Source organism: Podarcis raffonei, chromosome 4, assembly GCF_027172205.1.
Source record: "Podarcis raffonei isolate rPodRaf1 chromosome 4, rPodRaf1.pri, whole genome shotgun sequence".
Taxonomy (NCBI): domain Eukaryota; kingdom Metazoa; phylum Chordata; class Lepidosauria; order Squamata; family Lacertidae; genus Podarcis; species Podarcis raffonei.
In genome coordinates this window covers 39,656,089-39,683,692 of record NC_070605.1, presented here as the reverse complement: position 1 = coordinate 39,683,692, position 27,604 = coordinate 39,656,089, and the positions used below count along the sequence as shown (strand labels likewise).

Sequence of the window (27,604 nt, the reverse complement as noted above, 5' to 3'; positions counted from 1 at the left end):
GCTTTGGTAAGGAGGTGCCAGGGGAAAATTTAGGGACTAGACTAGTCCCCCTAGTCTACTGACCGCTCACCGCTGCCCAGAATGTCCCAGCGATGAACTGGCAGTGGTGCCACACTATTGTGTGAGTCAACTGACTTGGGCGAGGGCACAGCACCAAAAGATGTGTGTCTTTTGGTACCATGCCCTTGTGCCCCTGTTTTCTTCAGGGGAATGTTGGAGGGTTTGCAACCGAGGAATCCAAAACAAGGGTTGTGGGACTAAGATGGAAGCGGGGAATTTTGTTCAGCCAAGGACCACACCTGCCTGAGCAAACTTCCAAGAGACACGTGCCAGGGGTAGTTGGGCCTGGAGCACAAAGTGGGCTCTGAGCAGGGATCTGCCATGGACAGATGGAAATGGGTGAATATTGGAAAAACCAAGCACTAGGCAGCCTTGTGCACTGACCCTTCGCCTATGCAAAGGGAGGCCAGGCTACTTTTCAAGCTGCATATTGGAAATCTCATAATTGCGCTGCATGGTTGACCATTACAAATTAACAGGAGAAGAAGGAGCGCATTGTACTCCATGTCTATCCCATACATGCCACTACTTTGGAGTTATGAGAAAGGAGAAGCTATGGATGAAGGGATTTCTAATTACTCACCTGTTCCCTTGAAAACAATGGGCAGCGGAGAGAAGCCACTCCTTTGATATCACAGAGGCTCCACAGTAAGCAACTCCAGCAAAATGGAGGCTGACTTGCCACGGCCATTCACCTTCATGGGCATCCAGCCCTCCCACAATCCGGTGGGGCATGTTGCGGTATTTAGTGCTGCCACAGCCTTTGGAAGAGGGTTAACAGTTCAACATTTCCCTTGCTGTAGCAGCCATGGCGGAATACTGATTTTCCAATAATACAGTTAACTGGATGATCTGTTAACTAATCTTTTTGAACTTGAGCACTCTAAATATAACTAGTTCATGTGCAAGCTGATGTCTGCCTATTTGGAGTGCCAGGAAATACATGACAGTGGTCTTGATTCAGGTGCAAATTAAGGGTTTATTTATGCACAGGAAGGTTTCTGACTTAAGTTTTTGCTTTACACAAGACCCTTGCATGGGGGCACACGATTTTTAAAAAACTCTCCCCAAGTTTCTGTGTACAATTGCCATTAGGAAAAAAGTCAGAAGTCCCCACTGTCTGTATAGCGACCAACACAATACCCTCTGGATTTGTTATGCAAACCTGTGGCTGGTGCAATGAGAGCCTAATTAGGGATGGAAATCCATGTAGCACACCATTCATTGGCCTTTATCACATTGTGGGGGATGGGGAAGGACTGAGATAAGCAAAGTCCTGTTTCCTGCAGGAGAAGCTGCATGGCTTAGATGAGCGGAGACCCAGTGACACTTTGATTGCCTTACAGAGACCACTGGTAATTAATGCAAATGGTAGATGTCATTATCTCCGATTCTATACTGAGTTAAGATCTTCATCTATTATTAGGGATTGAGGATTTACAGATTAATTCATGCAGCTATTAGTTAGGCCTAGGAATTTTCTGTGGTGACTCAAGCACCATAAACGATTTACAATCAGATGGAAGAAGAGTGCCCATAGCTTCAGATTGCTTCCTAGGTTCAGTCCCTGACATCTCTAAATAAAAGCATCAGGAAGCAAAGGATGTGAAAGACCTCTGCCTCAGACCCTCGAAAACCACTGGCAGTCAGAGTTGACTGTCATGAGCTAAAGGAGCAGTTTGACCTGGCATAAAGTATCTTTCAGTATCTATGGACTAAATATGCTAATGAATACCTATTGTGTTGTACAGAGCAGTGTGCATGGGCTGGGAGAAGCATGTGCAGCTTTGATAAATGAAGCCAGTAATTCACGTGAACCGGAAAGCTGTTTTTCTTTCTGTTTTTAAATGGAGATGTGACTTCCCCATTCAGATGTGAACATCCCAGCTGAGTGTTTCTTATGAGTCATGTTCCCATCAGCTTTGACTAGAATTTCTGCCCACATTGATATTGAAGCCACCTGTGATCCTTTTAAAATATTCTCAGAATATAACCCAACAACTGATAGCTAGTTAATCTGAATCAATGAAACAATGGCCTTGAGATTCTCTGCCTTATCTCTGCTCCCAGGTTGGGGCTAGTTTGCAAGGAGAGACTCCCTTGATTAGGCTCTGGCTGGTGAAGGGACTGAATGCTGCCCAGTCCAACAGGATGGCACAACACTTGCCCCACCCCGGGCACCGGCAACCCACACTACACCCCTGTGCAAGGGACTTCCATGCATGCAATGGAACATCCTCTCCCTCTCCTGTCCCATCCACCCCCACCCTCAAAATCTGAAACAGATTGGAGGTGGAGTGCAGCAGAAGACCATTGAACGCAATGCAGTGTATTTGATACACCATAATACTGTAGCACAGCTTTCTACAAACTGGTTGTCTACAGTTATTTTGGACTGTAACTCCCATCATCACTGACCATTAGCCATGCCATAGACTGATGGGATCTGTAGTTCTATAGCATCTGGAGGATGCTAGGGTAGGACAGGCTGTCCTAGTAAGCATTTTTTTTAGGATTGCAGCCTTGAACAGACTTACTGCAATTGTTTTCGTCACTTCGATCGAGGCAGTCTACAATCCCGTCACATCTTGCATTCTGCTTTCTGAAGCAAATATTATTGCTGCACTTAAATGTATTGTTGGTACATGGAATGCCTGAAAAAGAACCAGTGACAAAATACATGCTTCAGCAGTTTCTGTTTTATTCATTTTTTCATCCAAGAAATGAAAACGATTCAGCACTGGCTCAGACATTGAAACTTTGGTTTCAGTGTGTTGAGTTATGTGTGTTGAGAGTTGTTATGAGACCCCAATTCCCCTCACTGAGCTACAATTCTCAAAATTGTTTAATGGTCAATCCCTATTCTGCCTGAGCACACCTGCCTGAGCAAACTTCCAAGAGACATGTGCCAGGGATGGTTGGGCCTGGAGCACAAAGTGGGAACTCTGAGAATTGTAGCTCTCTGAGGGGAATTGTCACAGATGCCAAACAGATGCCTATCAGAATCTCACTAGTAGGGCATTATTGATGCTCAATTGATGCTCAATCACTTGTGTTCCCCAGAAACTGGTATGCAGAGGCCTATTGCCTTCAGCTGTGGAGGTAGAACATAGCCCTCAAGGCTAGTAGACTTTCATTCATAAATTTGTCCAATCCTTTTTTTAATGCTATCCATGCCGGTGGCCATTACTTCATTTTGTGGTAGTGAATTCTCGACTTTAATTGTGCTCTGTGAAGAAGGACTTCTTTTCGTCTGCCCCGAATCTTCCGACGTTCAGTTTCACAAAAGGCTCACATCCAGGCGAGGTGCTACCAGCTCACTTTTGACACCAGTACTTGGGGGTTTTTTAAGCCAGAGGCAAAAGGTTGTATCCAATGGTTGCATGAACAGAAAGCAGTCCGTTCAACAGATCTTTCTCCTTTCCTGATTAGAAAAAATCAGAGCTAAAAATAATGGTCTTGAATTGGTATCAAGCCCAAAGTATTGTGGATCACTCCAATAACTAGAATGAGCAATTTGTGAGGTGAAACTGTTGCACTTAACAACTTTTATGGGGTGGGACTCACTTTCAGTGCAGTGCCGTTCGTCTTGACCATCTTCACAGTCATTTATTCCATCACAGAAAAGGGAATGGTGCTGTGTTAGGAAACTGGTGTTACAGTTTTGTTTGGGAACACCTAAAATGAGAAGAAAGGCAGCAAGTCACTAAGAAAAGTAACTTTAAAGAGTGGTCATAATATTTCAAGGCTCATCTGCTACAGATACTTAACCGCAAAAGAGCTCATCGCTTTCATCAAAGCAGTCATTGATCCCATCACAGCGCCGAGTTTGTTGAACACATAAACCTGTGTGGCATTCAAAAGTTCCAAGTGGACAAGCTGAAGGCAAGAGGGAAAACAGTTAGGACCTCTAGCTTTCAAAGTAATTTTGGCTCTTACACTTATACTGTGCTGAAGCCTGCTCTCAACTATCTCAAAAGTTTTCCTTTCCTGCCATATTCTCAGGGCACTTGAGAATTTCTGTGGAATGTTTGTAGGTGTGGTGGCTTTGAGCCAACCTTAGCATTGTGAAGTGTCCAATTGTGGTACGTGTGCATGTCTCTTTCCAGTAAACATTTGCCCAGTAACTCTGTTGCATTCCTGGCTGCCTGAACTTCACGATCTTTAAAATCTCTTGGAAGGAATTACTTCATGATGTCTTCCCCTGGGCTTTAACTAAAGCATGGGGACCTGGGAAGGCCGCAGAGTGCAGAGCTCTGGTGAGATGATGTGTTGAGTGATTGGGCACCTCCAAAGTAAGGTAAGAGCAACACAAATTCTGCACTGCAGTCATTAATATTTCATTAAATATTTCACTATCGGATATTTTTCAATTGCAATGCCTTTTCTTATAATGATGGGAAATTGTAAAAAGAAGAAGAAGAAAAGTTGGAGAAATTAATGGCAAAACACCAGTTAATGACACAGTTGGTTCTCCTAAAATGAAATGTGCTTCATAGGTGCTTTTGCATCACTCCTATTTGTTACAAAGGAGCAGGAATGCTACTTGGCAGGTACTGCCTTTTAGTAAAACTCAATTGAATATTATTTCATGAGTTACTCATAAACCTGAGATAAAATTTAAAATAACCAATTTATCAAGAAAAGAAGATACTGGTCAAAGCTGAGACATAGAGTCTAAGAAAGATAGCGTACAAGGACACATCTCAATCTCATGCCATGCTCTACTAGGAAGGGTTAACTCAATAACTGAGTTGCCAAATCATTTATAGGTGTAATCTATTTCAGCTTTCCCTAATCTGGTGATCTGCATATATTTTGGGCTACGACTTCCATCAACCCCAGTCAGGTCAATTCTGTAGATTGGAGGTGATTGGAGTTGTGGTCCAAAACATCTGGAAGGCACCAGGTTTGGGAAGTCTGATCTATCTGTTACAATTTCATATTTCAGCATATTTAGCAAGTCATGTTGGTTAGCATGCATTAGCAAGTCATGCTTTTTTAAAAAAATAATAGGAGTGGCTGCCATCTTATACACATGTTCTGAAATCCATGTCACATCAAGCTTATGTAGCTGAAATGTGGATTATAACTGTTGGATAGAAAGTAGAAAACAGGGGGGGGGGGACCTTCACGTGCAAAAACTCAGCATTATCCTGCATGCCAAAGATGGCTTCCAGTATTTTTTAGTAAAGATGCATTCAGGTGGTGTTCCAAAAGCTTTAAAGGAAAGTTAAAATCAGTCTTACGTTGGCTGATATTGTAGCTTCCATATTCTACAAGCAGTGGCTGCTCTGAAATTTTGGAACTACATTGAAACTCAACGTTAACTGCAAAGCTTGCAACTCGGAATATTGTTTGGTGATCAATGTAATAACCGCAATACCTGTGGGATGAATGTATGTTAACTTATGGGGCATGGAACATCTTTCATCACCAAAAGACAAGAACAGTCCTAGTTGTAGTATATTTGAATTCCTCAACGTTTTTAACAACTGCATGCTAAAATCATCACCTGTTACAAAAGAGTAAGAGTAGGGTTCAACTCCTGCTAGCACAACTGGGCTTTCCCCATCCTCTCCTCCCTCTATGTGCACCCCAATAACTTCCCCCAAATCCACTCTGGTCAAGAGACCTGCCAGAACAGCACATAGAGGAAGGAGAGGAGAGGCTGTTCTGTCAATGTAGCAAAAATGCTTGTGCTGATTGAGTACTACATTGAATTTCACCCAAAGGAAATTTGTACATGTGGAAATAATTGTTCTGCCCATTGCCTTTCCACTGGTGTATCCGATAGCCCCTTTCAGTGAACATTGTGGCAATGACACAACTAAAATTGGCACCTGGAGAATATTGTTTGGGCCATTGTTTGTGAAACATAACCCTTCCATCCTAATCAATCTATTTGTTCAGACGACACCATTTTTTACATGGCGAAACAAAGTGGTTCATAGGTTGCTGCCTTCTCTGTAAAGCTTTCTTATGTGATCTCAGTATTATAATATGAGGTTGTATGTTTGTTGTATGCTTAGGGTAGGGAATTTGCTCAGTGACAGTGACGGATGTGCTTTGCATTCAAAAGGTTGCAGGTTAAATTTCTAATTGTCTCCACAGTTAAGCCAGGCAGTAGATAATGAAAAACATCTCTCTCCACACACCCAGCTATCACTCAGAGTAGACAGTACTGGGCCAATGGACAAATAACATCATTAGGTATGTTTCCTATGTTCACAAGTTTCTGAGGTCAAATAATTTAGGGTGCTGCTATACATTTCTATGTAGACACACACCCCAGCATGTTCTGTATTTGCCCCTACAAATATCTGGACTTAATGTCAACTGGAATGGAGAATGATATCCTTCCAGCTTTTGCCTCTGCCCAATGCATCAGTGGCATGTGGCCTTCAGAACGTTACCCAGAAAGGAATGTGGCTCTTGGGCCAGTAGCAGGCAGTGTGGCAGGGCGTCATCATTTATCTTACCTTATGGCAGTAGAGTAGCTACAACTTACTGGAAACCAAGAGAGAGTAGGAGGGGCAAGGTGTTGGGGAGGCCCAAGCTGAGCAAACACATCAGCTAAGTCAATACAGAGTTCCTGCTGGTGTATTCGCTCAGCACCAGCCTCTCCACCATTTAATTCTCCCACTCTCCCTCCCAGTAAGCAGCAGTGACTCCACTGCTGGGAGGTCAGGTAAGCACTCTTGTCTCACTACACCATCAGCTACTGCCTTGGGCTCGAAAACCTTCCCCATTCTACAACTGACACAAGCCAGACAGGATACCTCGTATCCAGACAATGAAGAATGCTGAAGAATGAACATGAAGCAAATGAGAACAGTTTGTATCTTGCCATGTGCATTAAAATAAAGGCCATCAGGATGATGTAATTATCACATGACTACTTGCTATGACAACTTCCTCAATCTGCAGCCTACCTCCTTGAGAATATATAGCCTATATTCATATACTTACATGTGTTCGTTAATTTTCCACCATCCGTGCTCACAGCCTTTAATGCTTTTTTCACTGATAGTATAATTATGAAATTTCAGCGCTATGCCAAGATTTTTCAGGGGAGTCTGTTTTAAGGAAATAAGGGATACATTTTAAAAATATTTTTAACAGCTGTGGACAATTCAGCTTGATATGACTACTACTACTACTACTACTACTACTACTACTCCCACTCCTATAAGATACATGCAAGGGTTTCACTTGTCCCAGAGCTCATCAAGATTCATTCAGATACCTTCTTTCCTTCATTTCCTGGGTCTTCTACTTTTTTCGTTGAACTTTATGAGCTACTTTTGTTGAAATCTACAATTCAATACAATGGATAGTATATCTTATCTTTTCAAACGTACAGCCGGTTACGTCTTGTGTGTTTATTGAATATGTTTCACGTAACCAGAGGTTTGTTGTTGTTTTATCACACGTACAATGTCAGAATGTCATGCATGCGGCATCACACACTGTGCCACCATTCTCACTCAGATGCTGGCATGTGTGGCCTCCGCTGTTGGCTTGTAGGTTTCCTGTATACACTTGGTTGGCCACTGTGAGAACAGGATGCTGGACTGGATGGGTCATTATCCTGATCCAGCAGGAGCCTGCTTATGATCTTATATAATAATAATAATAATAATAATATTTATACCTTGCCCATCTGACTGGGTTTCCCTAGACACTCTGGGAGGCTTCCAACAAAAGATTAAAAATACATTAAATAAACATCAGTCATTAAAAACTTCCCTAAACAGGGCTGCCTTCAGATGCCTTCTAAACGTCAGATAGTTGTTTATTTCTTTGACATCTGATGTGAGGGCGTTCCACAGGGTGGGCACCACTACCGAGAAGGCCCTCTGCCTGGTTCCCTGTAACTTTGTTCTCCCCACTGAGTAGCCACATCAAGGTCTGATACAGCTGTGAATAAGGGCTTCCAGATCTGAGCACTGACACCCAAGTTTAAGCACTAACATGCTGCTGGTTCAAAACTGACCACAGGGTCCTCATCACAGCAGTAGCACTTTTTGTTTTCCCTGTGCCAGGCTACAGGGAGCAACAGCACTTGCCGCAGCTCAGATGCCAGCTCCTCAGAGCCTTGGTAAAGAGGTCAGACTGGCAGTGGCCAAGAGGAAGTGCAGCTTTCCATCCCCTCACAAGGGAACCTTTCATCTCCCACTACAGCTACTTGACCCACAAAGAGAGAGAGAGAGAGAGATCCAAGCTTTGTGCTGAGATCAAAGGGCTCAAAATCTTGCAAAGAGAGACTGACAGACAGAGAGCCCTGTTTCCAACTGACACGAAACACACCAAAGGGCAGTTGCGAAACACCTGCACAATGGGGTTTCAAAATTACCTGGAAACTCCATGTACAAATGCATTTTGGAGGGTAGTAACTTGGGTAATAAGGACTCATGATTCTCCCTTCAAACCGAGGACTTCCCAATGCCAGTATAGCTTTGCCGCATTCTGAGAAAAGAAAGATGCATTTCCATATTATTGCACAATCTGGAAACCAAGAATCAGCCAAAAGAGGAAGTCATTACTTCCAGTATGGCTTTCTTCTTTTTAAGTAATACTTTGTTTGTTTTAGGATTTCTGTCCTGCCTTTTTATATATGTTTCAGGGCGGTGAAGAATGAAAACAAGGCAAAACATAGTAAACAGCAGACACAAAGCAAGGTGCATAAAGGCTACACCAGGGTGCACCAGGGTAAGCAATATCAACTTTTTCATCACATGGAGGACTACTTGAGGACATGATGGAGAAGTAGGTCTTTTTTTACTACCATCGTCGCTTTGCTTCATGGTGCATGTGGTTGTGCTTCTGAACCACTGTGTGGTTGGCTTCACACCAGAAGTTGCACCACTTCTGCTCTGGCCATCATCCGCCTGCTTCATTGCTTGTAGTTCTGGGGAAAACCAAGGAACACAGCAAGCTTTGCAGTGGATTTAGTGTTAATTGTCCTCCCCGTCTCAGTATTCCACAGCGAAGTTAGGTCCTCAAAAGAATAACCAGATATGGTTACTGGAAAATCCCCCAGATCAGATTCTGTAAGTCTCCGAGACCATCTGAATTGGTCCTCCACCCCTATGGGGGTATACTGATGCTGCAAGCCCAAACTTTACTAGAGATCTAACCATGACAAAAAGATCAATTCCATCCCTCCAACATCTACCCCAGCACTTGCCCTGAAGTGAAGACTAAGTTTAGTGCAGTCTAAGTCTAAGTCTAAGTCTTGTTCTGCCCCCGATTGTCACGGAGGCTATGAAGTCCCAAGCTGAACTAAAGATAGCAGCCTTGGCATGAATATTGAAGTCATGCAGAAGTATAATCATGGAGACCATCTCCAACAGCTTGGTTAAGGTGGTCATTGGGCAACTGGGTGGGTGGTTAACTAACAGCACTCCCACAGTGTCTTTCCCACTGACCCAACAACTGTCCCTATTGGAAAAGATGTGACAGATAAAGAAAAAAGGGTGAAATGGCCCACAAGGACCCATAATGGGGAAGCATGTCAACAAGAAAAATATATACCTGGTTCCAGTGACATAATGACCTTTGTTATTTTGAAATGCCCCTAATTGTTTGGGAAGGGCCATCACTCAGAGCCCCTGCTTCACATGCAAAAGATCCCAGATTCAGTTTGTGGTAGGGCTAGGAAGGTCCCCTGTCTGAAACCCTGGAGAGCCACTTTCAGTCACTGAAGACAATACTGAACTAGATGAATCAGAGGTTTGACTTCATTCAAAGCAGCCTCCTATATTCTTTTGTTACGGCGAAACTAACAACAATCTCATGTCATATGTGTATTTGACAACTACTCCATCTGCTGGCATAATGGAGTAAAAGGGATACTGGTTATTTCTATAATGAAAATGCAACTGATGTTTCACGTTGTGGTATCTGCAAATGGTTGGGGCAGCAAGGCATTTTTCATGCTGCAGAGCTGCACTGCATGATCTGAGACCCCAGAATCCCTTGCAGGGTCACAGAAGATGCTGAGGTGCAGTTCTTAGATTACATGCTGTTTCAATGGCACCTGGATAAACTGCCCTTCCATGCAATTACTTGGATTACTTATACAGCTGGGTCAGCCCTGGAGACTGAAGACATTGAGAAGCAAGCAAACAAACAACTGGTTGTAAAAACAGCTGAAGTTAGGCAGGTCATGGAAAAGATGAAAGAGAGAAATGTTATAAAGGTGACAGAAAACATAAATTCAGACAGGTATGTCTCACATATCTGATGTACGATGTGTACTGTTTTTGATGGTAGGGGGGAAAACTTAACTAATGATGAGTCTACAGCTGGAGTTTCCACATTTCACAAATGAGAACACTTACTTTCTTGTGGGATGACCTCAAAGTACCCATGAAATTCCTTCACTTTCTTCACTTGTGTGGACTTCAGAGTAACCAGCATCAAATTATTTGTAGAAACGAAAGACAGGAATGAATTGGTTGGTTCACAAATTCTGAAAATAAATTGATTTTTCTTCATGTGTAGAAAGTATGGGAATTACAATGCATCATTAGCCTCGTTACTAGATTTGGCCCTTTGGCTAGCCAATAGTTTAAGAAAGCCACAGTAACTGTGATGGTAAACTCATATTAGACTTCGATACTGTTGTCACAGCAGATCCTATAGGGGTGTTCAAAGCCCCATCTGCTTCAATCAGTTAATGCAGTTCAATAACATGGACAAGATGCTTGCCAATCACATGCCTTTGGGACCCCTGCCCCAATCTATCCTGCCCTTCCTTCCAAATGACTCCCAGGTGGACTGATAACATTGAGGTAGGATTATTGCAACACACTCTTTTGTGGGTCTTCCCATAAAGTTTGGTCTGCAATCTGCTGTTAGGAGCAACATACTGCTAGCAAGCAATACCTTGCTAAGGAATCTACAATGGCTGCCAATGGACAAGTTTAATATACACGTTTTTGTTTTGTTTTAAAAATGAACTTCTTTTCTGCTTGCAGAAACCAAAGAAATTGTACTGAAAAGGCATACCTACCGATACAGTATCTTACTTTTGATTGGCATCAGGGAGTCATAAATGGTCAACGAATCAGTGATGCAATTGTCTGCTTCAATCTGAATGGATGCTACAGAGAGGCGGATTAAGTAGCCGACCAATGCAATCAGTTTGAAATAGCAGATCATCCTTCCAGATGCTGTTGAAATGTCCAATGGAAAGTGCTGGTGCAGCCGGTCTGCATGCAGATCATATATGCAACTTGAACCTACAGTAAATGTTGATTAGTATCATGGAGATAATTACATTTTTCACATGTCACTGATAAAATATCAATTGATCCAACTGACATTACAACCAGATTTGCCCATTTAATTTTCTATTCAACCCCCCAAAAATGTATTTATGTACAGTGGTACTTGGTTCTTGAACTCAATCCATTCTCTAAGTCCGTTCGACTTCCAAAATGTTCAAAAACCATGGCGCGGCTTCTGATTGGCTGATTGGCCCATGAAACAATGCTGACAGCTGAAACAGACATTTGCTTCCAAAAAATGTTCGCAAAACCGGATTTGCAGCATTCAGGAGCCGATTTGTTCGTTAACTAGGCCGTTCGGGAACCAAGGTACCACTGTATTTTTAAAAAATAAACATTAACTGGATTTAAATGCCGCTCAATCTAAGCAGTTTGCAAAAAACAATGCATCATATAGATTAAAAATGCCAATAAAAGCAGATGTTAAAACCAAGTTAATGTGATTTCAGAGAGATATCGCCAGACATTGGTGGCAGAGGTTGCAGGGCAGGTGAGGTGTCCACACGGACACCCCCTATGGGAATTCAGTCACCTGAGGCAATGGCTTCAGCACACCTAATACTGCTGCAGCCACTTTTCCAAAAAATTGACTTTTGAAAAGTGACAGGAAAAAATGTGCTGAAAAGTGTGAGATAATAATTGCTGGATGTGACATCATATAACCTTCCCACAGAAACCGCCCAAGACATTTTGCTGCCTGAGGCAAAGGATAATATATTCCCTATCTCCCCATTCCAAAAAGCAAACCAGGTTGGCAGCTGCCTCTTACTTCAATAGTCAGGAGATGCATTGGAGGGGAAGACACCAAAGGAGCTGTGTGTGTGTGTGTGTGAGAGAGAGAGAGAGAGAGAGAGAGAGAGAGAGAGAGAGAGAGAGTGAGTTTGGATTTGATATCCCGCTTTATCACTACCCGGAGGAGTCTCAAAGTGGCTAACATTCTCCTTTCCCTTCTTCCCCCACAACAAACACTCTGTGAAGTGAGTGGGGCTGAGAGACTTCAAAGAAGTGTGACTAGCCCAAGGTCACCCAGCAGCTGCATGTGAAGGAGCGGAGATGCAAACCCAGTTCACCAGATTACGAGTCTAAAATTACGAGAAATTTTGTCACCTCAGGATCCTGCCACCCAAAGCAGTTGCTTCACCTTGCCTCACATGTGGGCCTGCTGTGCTCCCCACAAACTGAACGAGCACTCAGTAAAGAGCTGGCGTTCCCACAAAGTTGTGCAAACAATCAGAATGAATATTCAGTAAACAGGTCATCTGGAAACAATGAGACAGGAGGAGAGGGAAAGACAGAAAGAGAGATGTGTGGTATGAATGTATGTGTGGGAGAGTCGGTGCAGTACAGATGAATAAAAGCTATGCTCAGATTGAAAGAAGCAGACCTAGAAGAAGCAGTTGCTAGCAGGAATGGCCAAATCTATCGATTTCAGTTTCTCATTTTTCCAGTCTTAAGTTTAATTCTCCATATTTCTGCATCAATTTACTTTTAAAAAAAAACACCTCTCATTAAAATGTGGCAACATTTTAGTGCAGATGTCTCCCTTTTTGCAAACAATTGTCCTGATATAATGCATATTATATATATTCTCATGAATATATGCATTTTTATCTATACTTCCTGTTAATAAACACATTTCTATACACATTATTTGCTTGAAGAACCACATCAAAGATGTGCAATGTGAATTTTGAATAATAACTGTGCTTAGGCTTGCATAATGGTTTGAAGGTGAATTTTCCCCTCATCTCTAGCTGTGAAATCAGGAGCATCTTGGGGTCTTGGGAGATCTGATATGAGGGCTGCACTTCTGCTGTCTGATATCAGTGTACACACTGATTGTCCCTACTGATTCTCTACTTCTACAGTTGCAAACAAAATATTTTTGAAATATCACAAACCCCTCCTCTAAAGAAGCCCAAACCCTGGTAGTGTCTCCTTCTGAAACTCATTATCTCCCAGAGAAACAGGGAGCATTTCCCAATACTAATTTCCCTCTCAGGTTGTTGTAAGAATGACATCTTTGAACACTCAAAAGCATGATCTAAATGCTAAATTACCCAACAGATCCAATGTTTAGCCTTGTACAAAGCCTACATTGTAGAAGGTGATACAGATACGGGCAGGATTCAATTTTCACCACATAATATACGTTTGCCATTTTGAAATGTGTTAAATGGGAAAATGTGTTTTAAAAAACCTCAGTCATGTACCTGTTCCTGTTGTTGAAGAGTAATCTGATCGAAGCCCAACTGCATGGGAGGAGAAAATACAAATGACTCTGCACATATTTAAACAAACAGACCAGCAGGCAACATATGAATGTAATACAGTATGATCACAACATATATGCATTTAACATGTGTGATTTCAACATGAAGTGGCTGAAGTCTGGCCAGTAGTAATCACACAAATGACATGCAGAGAAGGCAGAGAGCTTAAATGTTCTTTCTGTGCAGGGTTTTCTCAGTGCAGAAAGAATCACAGTAGCATAGTTGGAAGGGATCAGAAGGATCATCTAGTCCAAATCCCTGCAATGCAGGAATCTTTCACCCAAAGTGGGGCTTCAATCCATAACCCTGAGGTTCAGAGTCCCATGCTCTATTGACTGAACTATTCCTCAGAGCATTTAAGCTTTCAGACTTACTGGACTCTGGGATGCACTTGAGATATCTTGCTGGAGCTTGAACAGTCCCACAAGATATTGTGCGAGCATCCCAGAGCCTGGTGAAAGCTCTCTGCCTTGCTTGGGGGACAGGCAAGGCCCACATGGTGTACAACTCTGGAAAGGTAAGGATGCTCACACTGGGTAGCTCCAAAGGGCTAGTTGAAGTATATACATTTTTGCATATAAGCGCCATCTCCGGAATGTAACCACCACACAATATGAGACTGCACTGCATTGCAGTGTTAATTTGGAACTTGAGAATAGGGACCTATTGATATGACAATAATTCATGTGAATTTGTGAAGCCACCACGAAAGGATGTTTTCCAGGATTTTATTCAGACTTAAAGACTTAAAATGCATTGCAATGAACTTGCAGGGAGAGGGATACAGGATCCTGCCAGCTGGTTTCACTGTGGAACTCCACATAGGGTTGGCCAAAAACATTTCTTATTGCTTCAAGCACCCCCCCCACCCCACCCCCCACCGCAAGGTAAGGTAACAGCCCCAAGGCCAACCACCTGAGCTTGAAAATCCCAGGAGCGCCTCTCACTTCTCCCTGGTGGTAAAAATAATACATTAATTCTCCACTCTGTTGAGTTGAGGATTCCAGCCTGTGGGGTTCAGGGTGCTTCTTCACAAGCTCCTTCCCCTTAGCAGAGCCACTTGCAAAGCAGCACCCTGCAGGTGGGAACCCCCATGCTCTTGGTTTAAGTGGGTGGAGATACAGCATCTCCTTCCCCAGTGCTTCTCCTGGCCGTATGTTTAATGAAGGTATTTTAATTTATTTGGGGCTGAATCCAGGGCAGGTTTCCCTGGTTTGGATTGATCCTGGAGGCCCAAATTAGGCCAGGCAGGGGCGCTGTGCACAACCCTATCAAAAACTAGCTGTCTGAAGTAGACACCTCACATTACTTAATGTAGGGCTAGCTCTGACACCATATATAAGGTATCAAAGCAGACACATGAGCACATTCCTATATGAATGGATTGAATTCTATAAGAAAGTCATTAAGAGGGAGGACGTTCCAATGACACATGGCATCAACTGATGATAAACACAAAGGGACATAAATCCAATTATCACCATCCCCCTGTTGAGCGAAAATTGGATTAGCACCATTAGGCCCAGTTCAGATCTTCACATAGCAATTCTCCTTTTCCAGTTCCATGAGGTGATTATTTCAGAGGCAAAAGTTATGGATTCTAGTTTTTTTCAGTACAGCAAGCTATTAATTTTGTCAGAAGGTTCACTTTCTTCAGAGGAAAAATAGCAACTGCCAAGGGATACCAACCGCTAAGCACAATGGAGTCCATATCGACAGCAAGGCCTTGAAGACTCCCTACTGAGGTTCGATTGATGATGCTTGTCTGAATTGAGTCCTTTAAAATAGCAGCTACACAATCTTCACAAAACACTTGGCCTTTAGCCTGTGGCACCACAAACACAATCCAGAAATGGACAAGAAGACCCCCATTGTTGTTGTTACTGAAATCAAATGAAAAAGCAAATTACATCACAGTGTTTCTGAGACTCGGGTGCTTGAAAATCTCATCATTGTTGTTGCTGTTGTTGTTTTTAATGTACCAACATTTTTAAAACGTAAGATACTTTATGGGACATGGGAGGGCTTTCTGTGTTTGGATTTGGTCACATATGATGAGGCTTTTGGTTTGCAACAAGAGTCAGTACACGGATAGTAAATGCTGCAACATGACATTATTTCTCGCTAAGACCCCCAGCCACAAATGAAATGGAAAATATGTCCCACCTGACATCTGAGACAATGGATTGCTTATAGAATTTGGAGAAAGCAGATTTGGTATATACCAAGTTCATCTGAAAGAGAAGATGCACAGAATGGTTGGGCAATCCCACACAGACTAAATTAAAATTAATCTTGCTGAGGGCACTTCCAGATCACTGGTTTATTGAGTATTCATCCTGATTTCTTTGCAGGGCAATTAGACAATGTTGGCTGTTTAATGAGCATTTATTCTGATTTCTTTGTGGGGAGGTTAGACAATGCTGTGTCAAGGAGGTGTTACCCCCACAGTTTCTGGTACATTCCCCCATTCCTTTTCTTATCACAAAAGAGTTGATCTTTAGGCGAAGGAAATAGGTCATGCAAGACCTTCAAATCAACTTTAATTGTGCAACTTGAATTTGTCTGTATGTGATTGAATCCTGCCCCAAAATAGCGAAAGTCTGGAAGCACCCTGAGAGTTGCCTGATATGCAGTACAGCAGATTCAGCAGCCCTGTTTGTTTATAACAAGGATATCATTCTCAGCTTTGAAGGAGGGAGTACTGGAGATTTATGGAACCTTTATGATAAGTTATTTAACTTGTTGACTGCATTTTTCATATTAATGCCAATATAGACTTCTAAGCAAGATTACACACAAAAAAATCCCACCCAGTTATGCAAACATTTAAATATAAGCATCCATATTTAAACTATGCAATAAATCAATATAATTAAAAATTAAAATATGCACATCTATAAAATATGCAGTAAAACAATTCTATCAAGAAAGCACCATGATTACGGTAAATCAGAAGACTCAGTCTGAGAGATTGAGGGAATGGAGAGACTTCCGGTTCAGCGCGACTCTGAGCTAGGCGGGGTTTTTTCCTTAGGGAAGAATCCCGAGCTTTTCGGAGAAAATAGGGGTTCCACAGGGCGCCGTGGTCCCCTGAAAAGTATCTGGTGGGCGTTCAGATACACTGGTTCCCGCGGAGCTAAAAAGCGGACCTCCCGGCCGTCAGGTAACTCCGTTTCGGAGCGAAGAGTACGGCGGGGGGAGAAGCGGGCTGAGGGAAGCCATAGCTGTCTCCGAAAAAGCGAAGCCCCGAGCCTACAGGAGAAGCGCTGGATTCTCAAAGAAAGAAATCCGAGTCTAAAAAAGGATAAAATTAAAGTGGCTATCATCTAAGGAAAGACTCGAAGAAGAGGAAGTCAAAAAGAGCTCGACTTTTATCTGAAATCAGTGTGGACGCAGAGACCTAAACAAAGCGGAGGAAAGTGTAAGTGACGCTAGCGGTTAAAGTTCTTCTCCCCGCTCTACGTTCTCTAAGACTACTTTAGGGGATACAAAATAACTGGCAAGAGAGGAAAGTAGAGGGGGAGCAAAGAGGCAACATTTGGATACTATTTGATACGACCCAGCCCTCTTTGAGACAGTGGAAAAGAGGAGGAACTTAGCTTCTCTTCTGAAAGTTCTGAGGAACGGAAGACTCCATTGCGTTACGGCGTGGACGCCATTACTTATTGTTTTTGTATGCCTCAGAAGAGGGAGGGAAAAGAAGGTACGGCGTCGGTGCTTTCTCCCCCCTCCCCCTGAAATTCTGAAACTCCGAGACTTATAAATAAAATTAAGTAACTTAAATAGACGGACTACAGTGGACATTACATTTCCTTCTTTGAGGAAAGGAATTGGAAAACTCCCCCCTCTCCCTCTTTCTTTTTGTGTGCTGTCCTTTTTCACTTTGCGGTTGGTGGACCCCTGGTGGACGGGAGAGAAACTACAACTCATTTTGATAGTATTTGCTAATCTACCTGGACTGGCTTAACGTCTCTGAAAGCTGGACTTAAATATATGAGGGAAGAAAGTTGGAACAGAATATCTAGAGGCAGGAAGAATCGACTCAACTACCGACTGACTTGATCCAGCTTCAAATCTTGGATATTATGATTGGAATATAATTGGAACTCTGACCTGAGTCCTGAACTTTGATCTTTGATTTCTCTTTTGGTGGGATGTTGGACTATTTTATAGTGGGTTAACCTAACTGGTGACACCAAGAAGAAATTATTGGAGCACTACCTTAAATTATTTAGTGGAATTGGTCGTGAGTTTTGCAAATATTTATAGAACTGAATTATCATTATCATCATTACCTTTTTACATTTAACTGAAAATGTCCTACCCTCCAAAGAAAGGTGGGAATGGGGGGACTCCAGTAGAAAGAAAGGGGTCCAAGCAAGAATCAGATTTCAGATCGGAAATCTTAAAAATGTTTGCAGAAATTAGACAAAGTGAGAAGAATTTAGAAACAAAAATAGAACAAGTAGACTTAAAGATAGGGAAAATGGATAAGAAAATAGATGAAACGGTAAATGAATTGAAAGGTCAAATCAAAGAGGTATCCAAAAGAACTCATGTGTTAGAGGAGGGAATGAAAAAGACAAAATTGGAAATGAAAGAACTAAAACGTGAAGATGATAAAATTAGAGTAGGCCTCTTAGAAACTAATAAATCACAAGAAGAAATGTGGGATGCGATCTCTATGAACGAACTTAGACAACGGGAAATTAATTTAAGGATGAGAGGGGTCCCAGAAAATCAAGGTGAAAATATTAGACAAAAATTAGTAATAGAATTGGCACAATGGCTGGAGTACCAAACAGAAGAGATAGCAGGCATGGTACAGAATGCTTTTAGAATGAAAGTGAGAACGACTAAGGCAAGAAGATTGCCAGGGGATTGTTTGATAACCTTTAAGGATAGAGATATGAGGAATTTGGTACTCCAAAAAAATAGAGAAAAAAGACTAATGATAGATGGGAGTTATATAATTATTTTTAAAGACATTCCAATTAGACTGCTAAAACGAAGAGACCCTTATAAGCCACAGGTGCAAATTCTTAAAAAGAATAATATAGAATTCAAATGGGAGTTCCCGGAGGGGATCTCCTTCACATACAAAAATAAGAGACACAGATTGACCAGCCCGGAAGAGATAGGCAAATTTCAGAGGAAATATAAGGAATTGTTAATAGAGGAAGAAGAAGAACTTAAAGGAGCAGTAGGAGGAGTGGAGGCTAAAGGTGTGAAGGATTTGGGGGAGAGGAAGAAATCGGGAGAAAGGCTAGAGGGAGAAGACGAAGAGGAGGGAGAGGACGAGGAAGAGGAGGAGGAAGAAGAAAGATTATAAAGAACTACTTTATAGGGGGAAAAAAATTTATTTTTTTTTGATTATTCGGAAATAAAATGGCGTTAAAATTATGGAACTGGAATATTAATGGACTGAATGATAAAAAAAACGGAATAAGGTGGAACAATTTCTAAAGAAAAAAAATTTAGATATAATCTGTTTGCAGGAGACACACGTGGCGAAAAGGCATAGAAAAATTTTGGTTAATAAAAGACTTGGAAATGAATTTATATCATCAGATAAAAAAAAGAAAAGAGGAGTGATATTGTATATAAAAAGCAAAATTGAGGCTAAGCAAGTATTTAAGGACGAGGAGGGAAGAATTATAGCTGTTCAAATCAATTGGCAAGGTGAAAAACTAATAATTGTTGGGATCTATGCACCTAATGGAAACAAAACGGACTTTTATAAAAATTTGGAAGAAAAACTGTTGGAATATGTAGACCAAAAGATAATCTTGATGGGTGATATGAACGGGGTAGTGTCAATAGAAATGGATAGACTGAGAGATAGTGGGACAAAAGAAGGTAAATTACCTAAAACATTTTTCGAAATGGTTAAAGATTGCAACCTAATTGATATTTGGAGATTAAAACACCCGCTAGAAAAACAATTCACCTTCTATTCAGAACCAAATCAGTCGATGTCCAGAATTGATCAAGTCTGGATTTCGAGTGAACTAACTCCAAGAATTACTCAAGTGGAAATTGAACCAAGAGTAATCTCAGATCATAGCCCAATTAAATTAGAACTTAAAGGCTTTGAAGAAAGATTATTTAGGTGGAGAATAAATGAAGGCCTATTTGATGATCAAAACTTTATCCAAGAGGCACAGAAGAAAGTGAGTGATTACTTTGTAGATAACTGTAATAAAGGAACGAAGATGAGTACAGTATGGGATGCAAGCAAGGCAGTGATGAGAGGGTTTTTTATACAGAAAAATTCATTCAAAAAGAAGAACAGAGAGAAAGTAAAGACAGAGATCTTAAAACAAATTATGGAAAATGAGAAAAAGCTAATTAAAAAACCAAATAACATAAGAATTAAACAAAGTATTAAAGCCTTGCAAACTCAGTTTGCAATGATAATAAACAAAGAAGTGGAATGGAACATCAAAAGAATTAGACAAAAAAATTTTGAATTTGCAAATAAATCAGGAAAATGGCTTGCTTGGCAGATTAAGAAAAGGAAAGAACAAAGTACAATAAATAAAATTAATGTGGAAGGAGAAGAGATAACTAGCCCTAAGGGTATTAGAAAAGGATTTTTGGACTTTTATAGACAGTTGTATAGGAACAAAGAAAAGAACAGTACGAGGAAAATAGAAAGATATTTAAAAGGAAAAGAGGTGCAAAAGATTCCAACAGAGGTAACAGAAAGGCTGAATACCCCGATTAATAATGAGGAAATTAAGGATGTAATAACAGAATTGAAAAATGGGAAATCCCCAGGACCAGACGGGTTCACAGCAAGGTATTATAAAGAGTTGAGAACAGCTCTAACAACACCACTAAAAGAAGTAATGAACAATATTCTAAAAGAGAGAGAGATTCCGGGGACCTGGAAAGATGCATTTATAACCTTTATTCCAAAAGAGGATGCGGACCAAACACAAGTAAAGAATTATAGACCGATTTCCCTATTAAATACGGACTACAAAATCTTTGCAGGAATAATGGCGAAGAGATTAAAAAAGGTGTTACAAGAAATCATCCATGAGGACCAAACGGGTTTCCTTCCTGGCAGACAGATGAGAGATAATGTGAGGAATATAATAAATACTTTAGAATATCTGACAGCTAGGAACGAAAGACAGGCAATGTTAATGTTTGTTGATGCCGAAAAGGCATTTGACAACGTATCATGGGATTTTATGTTGAAAAACATGGAATATATGGAATTGGGGAATGATTTCTTGAATGGAATTAAGGCAATATACACTGATCAAAAGGCGAAATTGATAGTGAATAATGTGATAACAGAAGAAATTAAAATATCAAAAGGTACTAGACAGGGCTGTCCGCTTTCCCCCCTGTTGTTCATAATGGTCTTGGAGGTCTTGCTGAATTCAATCAGGAAAAATGAAAGGATAAAGGGGGTGACAGTAGGCCAAAATGAATATAAAGTCAAGGCCTTTGCCGACGACTTGGTAATAATGGTGGAAGATCCGATGAATAGTGCCCTTGAAGTGTTGGAGGAGATCGAAAAGTTTGGTGAGGTGGCAGGCTTTAAGTTAAATAGGAAAAAAACCAAAATTATAATCAAAAATATGGATCAAACAATGACTGAAGTGCTGCAGCAACAAGTGGGTATTGAAGCTGTAAAAAAGGTTAAATATCTGGGAATATGGATAACACCAAAAAATATCGATTTGTATCAAAATAATTATATTCCTGTGTGGAATCGAATTAAGAAAGATTTGGAGGGATGGGGAAGGTTAAAATTATCTTTTTGGGGTAGAATCTCAATGGTGAAGATGAACGTGCTCCCAAGGATGCTATTTCTATTTCAAATGATCCCAATATTAAAAGGAGTAAAGATATTTGAGGAATGGCAAAGAATGATTTCAAGATATGTCTGGCAGGGCAAAAAGCCGAGAATTAAATATAAACTATTAACAGACGCAAAAGAAAGAGGAGGCTTTGCCCTGCCAGATTTAAAATTATATTATGAGGCGTCATGTCTTTGCTGGGTAAAAGAATGGATAAAACTTAAAAATACCAAACTATTGGATTTGGAGGGTTTTGATGCTAGATTTGGGTGGCACGCGCATCTATGGCAAGGGAAGAAATTGGGCTACAAATCGTTCGAAAACCATATCTTCCGGAAATCGTTAATGGAAGTGTGGGACAGATATAAGAACATATTAGAAACGGGAGTCCCACACTGGTTATCCCCATTAGAGATTATGGGAGTTAAGAAAATTAATATGAGAAATAATTGGATTACTTATGGAGATTTGGTGGTAAAAGAAGATGGGAAATGGAGACTGAAACCATATGAGCAAGTAAAAGAACACGTATCCGATTGGCTGCACTACTATCAGATAAGTAATATGTTTAAAAAGGATATGAAAGAAAGAGGGTATAAAGAAAAAGATTCGAAATTCCAAACAGAAATTGTTAATAACGATTGTAAGATAATTTCAAAAATGTATAAAATTTTATTGGAATGGCACACGATGGATGAAGAAGTCAAAGCGGTAATGATTCATTGGGCCAGAGATTTAGGGTATAACATAGATTTGGAGGATTGGCAAAAAATATGGAATGAAAACTTGAAGTTTACAGCATGCACTACGCTGAAAGAAAACACCATGAAGATGGTATATAGATGGTATATGACCCCAGCTAAATTAGCAAAAATGTATAAAATTTGTAATAAATGTTGGAAATGCGGGGAGAAGGAGGGTACATTTATACATATGTGGTGGGAGTGCAAAAAAGTGAAGGGATTCTGGGAATTGATTTATAATGAGTTAAAGAAAATGCTGAAATACAGCTTTGTAAAGAAACCAGAGACCTTCCTATTGGGGATAACTAAAATTGATATAAATAGGAGGGATCGTAAACTCTTCCAATACGCAATAACAGCTGCGAGAATATTGCTGGCCCAAAGGTGGAAGCAGGAGGAACTTCCAAATATGGAAGAATGGAGAGAAAAATTAACAAATTTTGCAGAACTTGACAAATTAACTGGGAAAATCAGACTTCAGAGAGATCATAAGTTTTTAGAGGACTGGGGAAAATTTAGAGATTATTTGAAAACTGTATGTGAGGAAAATACAACGCTAGTGTGTTTCAAAGAAGCTTTGTGAAAAAAATAGGGAATATTGCAAAAATGGGAAAGAGGATGGAAAAATGTATTAAAATGGTGATACTATAATTAAGGAATGTGTAGATAGGAATTTAAGTATGGATGATTGTCAGAGGAGTTGAGGGAGGTCCAATAAGTTAAAATATGTGATGTCAAAAATTGTATGATTGGAGATATTATGGAAAAATTTCTTTTTTTTCTTTTAATAAATATTATGAAACCTGAAAAAAAAAGAGAGAGAGATTGAGGGAATGCCTATATAAACAGGTGCATCTTCAATGTAAAGCATAAGGAATCCTTAGGAAGTGGTGCTTCCCTGGGAATCATGTTTTTCTTCCAGCTCTTGGCTGGTTTTCCAGTGCACAGTGAATAATCAGTAAATAACAGAGACAGTGAGTTAAGAGAAAGGGGAAATACAATGAAGACCAGCAAACAGTGCTGAAAGTTTGGTCAGTTAGTTTTGAGCCATCCAGTCCACCAAGACCCATTTATTTTGGGGATGTGGCTGTACAAGTTGCATGGGACCTATTGGATAGTGACTGTGCAGCATAACTCATGCACACAGATACATCTTGTATTTTAAGCATATTAATTAAAGACTGAGACTCATGCTTTTGCTCTCCTTTGCACCATTTCAAGCACTCATTATTGGAGAGAATGCAGCAAATTCCAACAACTATTGAACCCCCACCCATAAGCAGTGCCCTTCAACTTCCCTCTTTCTATTGAAATTAGTTCTTTGAAAGCTGCGTACTCCTTCAAGAAGCCACATTAGGGCTGCAGCTCAGTGGTTGGGCATCTGCTTTGCATGCAGAAGGTCCGAAGTTCAATCCTTGGCATCTCCAGGGAGGGTTAGCTGAGACTCTTGCCTGAAATCCTGGACAGCTGCCACTAATCTGTGTAGACAATACTGAGCTGGATGGACCAATGGACTGACTCAGTATAAGGGGGATTCATTCTCTGCATGTGTGTGTTGGTCAACCACACCTGGAGTAGTGTCCAGTTCAGAGGACCACAGTTTAAGAAGGCTATTGACAATCCTTGACATGCACAGAGGAGGGTGACTAAGACAATCAAAGCTTTGGAAACCAAGCCTTATGAGGAACGGTTGAGGGAGCTAGGTACGTTTAGCCTGGCTAAGAGACTGAGAGGAGAGAGGATAGCCATCTTCAAATATCTAAAGGACTGTCACATGGAGGATGAAAGAAGCTTGTTATCTCCTGCTCTGGAGATGAAGACCCAAACCAATGGATTCACAAGAAAGGAGATTCTGACTCAACATGAGGAAGATCTTTCTGGTGGTAAGATCTGTTTGACAGTGGAATGGATTCACTTGAAACTTTTTAGAGTCTCCTTCCTCGGAGGTTTTAAAGCAGAGGTTGGAGGGCCATCTGTCCTGGATTCTTTAGTTGAGATTCCTGCATAGCAAGGGGTTGGATTGGTGACCCTCAGGGTCCACTCTTCACTTCTATGATTCTATTATTCCCTCCCTCTCTCTCTCTCTCTCTCTCTCTCTCTCTCTCTCTCTCTCTCTGTTTTCCCTGGGAAGACTACATGACATTGTGGCATTGTAGTGATGGCCATCAACTTGGCTATAAAAGAGGATTAGACAAATCCATGGAAGCTAAGGCAAACAGTGTCTACAAGCCATGATGACTATGTTCTACCTCCACAGCCAGAGACAGTATTACTCTGAATACCAGTTGCTAGGAAACGCCAGCCGGGAGAGTTCTGTTGCAGGCCACTGTGAGAACAGGATGCTGGACTAGGTGAGCCTTCATCCTGATCCAGCAGTAATCTTTCTATGGTACTACAAATACGACACAGAGAGAAAATTCCAGAATGTGTTATCTCCCTTTATTGACACACTACAAAAGGCAAGGCCTGCTGCGTCCACACAACCAGCTGATTATTGCATATGCTTTGGTGATAATGTGGAACACAAGGGTTGGCGTTTTTTCCTTACCACTTGCTGCACATTCTGTGCAACAGAGAGAAACTCCCTGGATTCCTTCTGCCGATACTCTGGGAGAAACTCAATGTTGGCAACACGAAATAATCCAACAAAATACAGTGCATCTTTGTTTTCTGCCTGAACTGTAAAACAATAAAAAGAACACAATAAAATATCAAAACAATGCATTTTTAAAAGTTTAAAATAGTAATGTATCCTAATAGCTAATAATAATAAAGTCAAGGTTGCCAGGAATAGTATCTTTCAGCCATCAAATATTTGGATGAATGTTTTTCAAACTTTCCTTAATGTTGATAATGAGGGAGACAGATACACCTCACCAGGGAAGGCATATCACAAATGGAGAACTGCTACCAAGAAGGTTCTGATATGGGTCAACACCAACCAGATAGCACACAGTGGACAAAGTACTACTTTAAAAATATTAAAGCAGCATATATCTATTCATGTGTCTGTCCATCCTTACATATAATGAAGACTTATTTTAAAAACGAGTAAACTGCTTTGGGAAAAGTATCTTGTCAAGGGCACAGACACTAGCCAATAGACCCCCACATGATAACCAGGTTTTCCTTTGTATGTTGGAATTTCACTACATAATAATATATTAGCATTTTGCCCTTTAAAAAGTTTTTCACTATAGAGCCAGAAAAATAATGCAATAGCCCAGTCTCAATCATGAAGCAAAACAAGGAAGAAATGCATTTATAGAAAATCACATAAAGCACACACACAAACTTGGGTTTTGGTTGGTTATGGTGAAGGACAATTCATTAAGAAGAAAATAGCTAATGGAGACCTTCCTCTCACTTTTTTGCTGTGGGTGCACACCTTATAGAACCAAATTCTCATCCAGACTACTCTCCTATATCTAGTTAAATGTTGGGCTCTGAGGAACAGGTTTTCCAAGATGCTGCTAGGATTCTCTTTTAACTGACATTCCAGCAAACACATCTTCTGAAGGATAAAAACAGCCTCCATTGTAAATAGAAAACCTTTTTCTAGAGCCAATAAAAAGCAACATAATAGAAAACGATTTTCTAGAGTATTGTTTATACCTCTGTGAGTGTTCTTTAAATGTAAATATGGGGAAAGGCCTCGTAAAGCATTGCCTACAATGGAGATACAGAAACTTACCAATAAAGAGCCACAATAGCGTCCAAGTTATAACACCTACAATGAAGAGGACCACTGTAAACAGGATGATTTTATTTTGAAAATTCCAGAGAGACTTGTTTCTTTTGGCTTTCCTCTTTGATTTTGCTGACCTATTGAGTTTCCTTGCAATTCTTTCCCACTTTTCTTCTGAATCTGCCATTTGTACTGATACATTTGATACCTTAATCAAAGAGGGGGAAAGAATCACATAGATAAATGTCCAGTATCTCTCAATTCAGCATTTCCCAGAGGCAAACATATTCATTCCACACTTGAATGGCATACCTTGCCTGCCATTTCTGCTGTCGGTGTGGTCATGAGTGACTCTTCAGTGCTCTATTGCTTCATCAAAATGCCATAGCAGTTGTGATATCCCACACAAATTGCTTACACAAATGTAAATCTCAATGAGTCTTACTTTTCAATTAGGACCACCATACACTCCTAAAACTGTTTCGCATGGTCTGTTTATTATTTTACTACTGTGTCCTTGGTGCACTATATAAAATAACATACCAGCAGCAAAGAATTTCAACACAATCAGCAGAGGTGACAATCTGGAATCTGGTGAAGTGATAGGCTTGAAGCACCCTACACATGCAGCACTAAGGTTGCTACTTACAATTTATAAATACTACTACCACTACTACTAATAATAATTTTATAAATTATAAATTAATGCCACACCTGCTTCCCCCTCCCTTTACTTTTCTGGTTACAGCACAAAACGTTTCTCTCCAGCCCAAGCAGGTGAGGTGGAGTCAGTACATAGTAGCCACCAGACATCAACTGTCATTACTGCTCAATTTTCCAGCTATCAGTAGCCATCAAAGAAGCACCTTTTGCTATTGAAACACTCAGTTCAAAAAGGGCCATCTCCCATATCCAAAGTCTCCTGTGCTTCTTTGTGAAGAAGGGCAGGATATAAATCAAATCATATTATAACAGGGTTTCACATTTTTCCTGGTCAACCCTTTCTCCCTTTAAATATTTCACAGGGACTATAAACTCTTTTGAACTTCTTGCTTTTCCTTCCATCATACTATTTGGTCAGACACCAACAGCAGAACACTGCATTTTCAGCAAGGTTACTTCATCCAGAGTAGCAAATTTCATAGTTGACTGCTACAATTTAAGTATTTCAAATTATTCCTTTAATCGGTTAAAGAACAATGTGTCTCCCCGCCTCCTCGCTTATGCCAGCTCTGATTATGCATTGTAGAATTCATTCCCATTAATAAAGCAATTTAAGTATCACAGAACACTGAATTATTTAAGTCCTCCTCTTCCTTTTAACCACCTGTCAGCAGTCCAGGATAACAGTTACTATGCCAACTAGCTGAATGTGAACTATATTTAGATATGTTGTATAATTAATTGATTTGTTTTTCAAAAATTGCACCCAGGAATGAAATAAGTTTTAACAGAACTTCACTCCGCCTCCTGATGCAGATCTCCTGCCATCAGCTCTCAAGGGCTGATCTCGTGCCCTATCAATTGCATGTAAATAAATGCACATCATATTTCACCAAAAAAACTAGTTAAAATCAGCTACAGCATTGACAGCGCCAGTTAATTCCCAGATATTGCTTTCATAATTCATGGGCTCAGCAAGTATATGATAAACAGAACACATTGTTATTTCAACCAGGCACAACATTGCAGTGCATTTAAAGTTTACTTACTT

At 40.6% G+C, this 27,604-nt stretch overlaps 1 protein-coding gene across 1 annotated transcript in view; it reads right to left on the bottom strand.

Annotated features, from left to right (window-relative positions):
* Positions 1-26,092, bottom strand: part of TMPRSS7 (transmembrane serine protease 7) — a 29,215-nt gene extending 3,123 nt beyond the window's left edge. Inside the window, exons 1-14 of the mRNA XM_053385261.1 lie at positions 25,897-26,092; positions 24,751-24,881; positions 15,800-15,867; positions 15,323-15,516; positions 13,574-13,612; positions 11,084-11,312; positions 10,410-10,540; positions 8,420-8,532; positions 7,033-7,139; positions 5,310-5,446; positions 3,832-3,939; positions 3,628-3,738; positions 2,598-2,714; positions 644-821 (exon numbers count right to left, since the gene is read on the bottom strand). Coding sequence (XP_053241236.1) covers positions 644-821; positions 2,598-2,714; positions 3,628-3,738; positions 3,832-3,939; positions 5,310-5,446; positions 7,033-7,139; positions 8,420-8,532; positions 10,410-10,540; positions 11,084-11,312; positions 13,574-13,612; positions 15,323-15,516; positions 15,800-15,867; positions 24,751-24,881; positions 25,897-26,077 — 1,844 coding nt within the window. The 5' untranslated portion in view covers positions 26,078-26,092. The remainder of the gene's footprint in view (positions 1-643; positions 822-2,597; positions 2,715-3,627; positions 3,739-3,831; positions 3,940-5,309; positions 5,447-7,032; positions 7,140-8,419; positions 8,533-10,409; positions 10,541-11,083; positions 11,313-13,573; positions 13,613-15,322; positions 15,517-15,799; positions 15,868-24,750; positions 24,882-25,896) is intronic.
* Between the last annotated feature and the right edge of the window lie 1,512 nt (positions 26,093-27,604).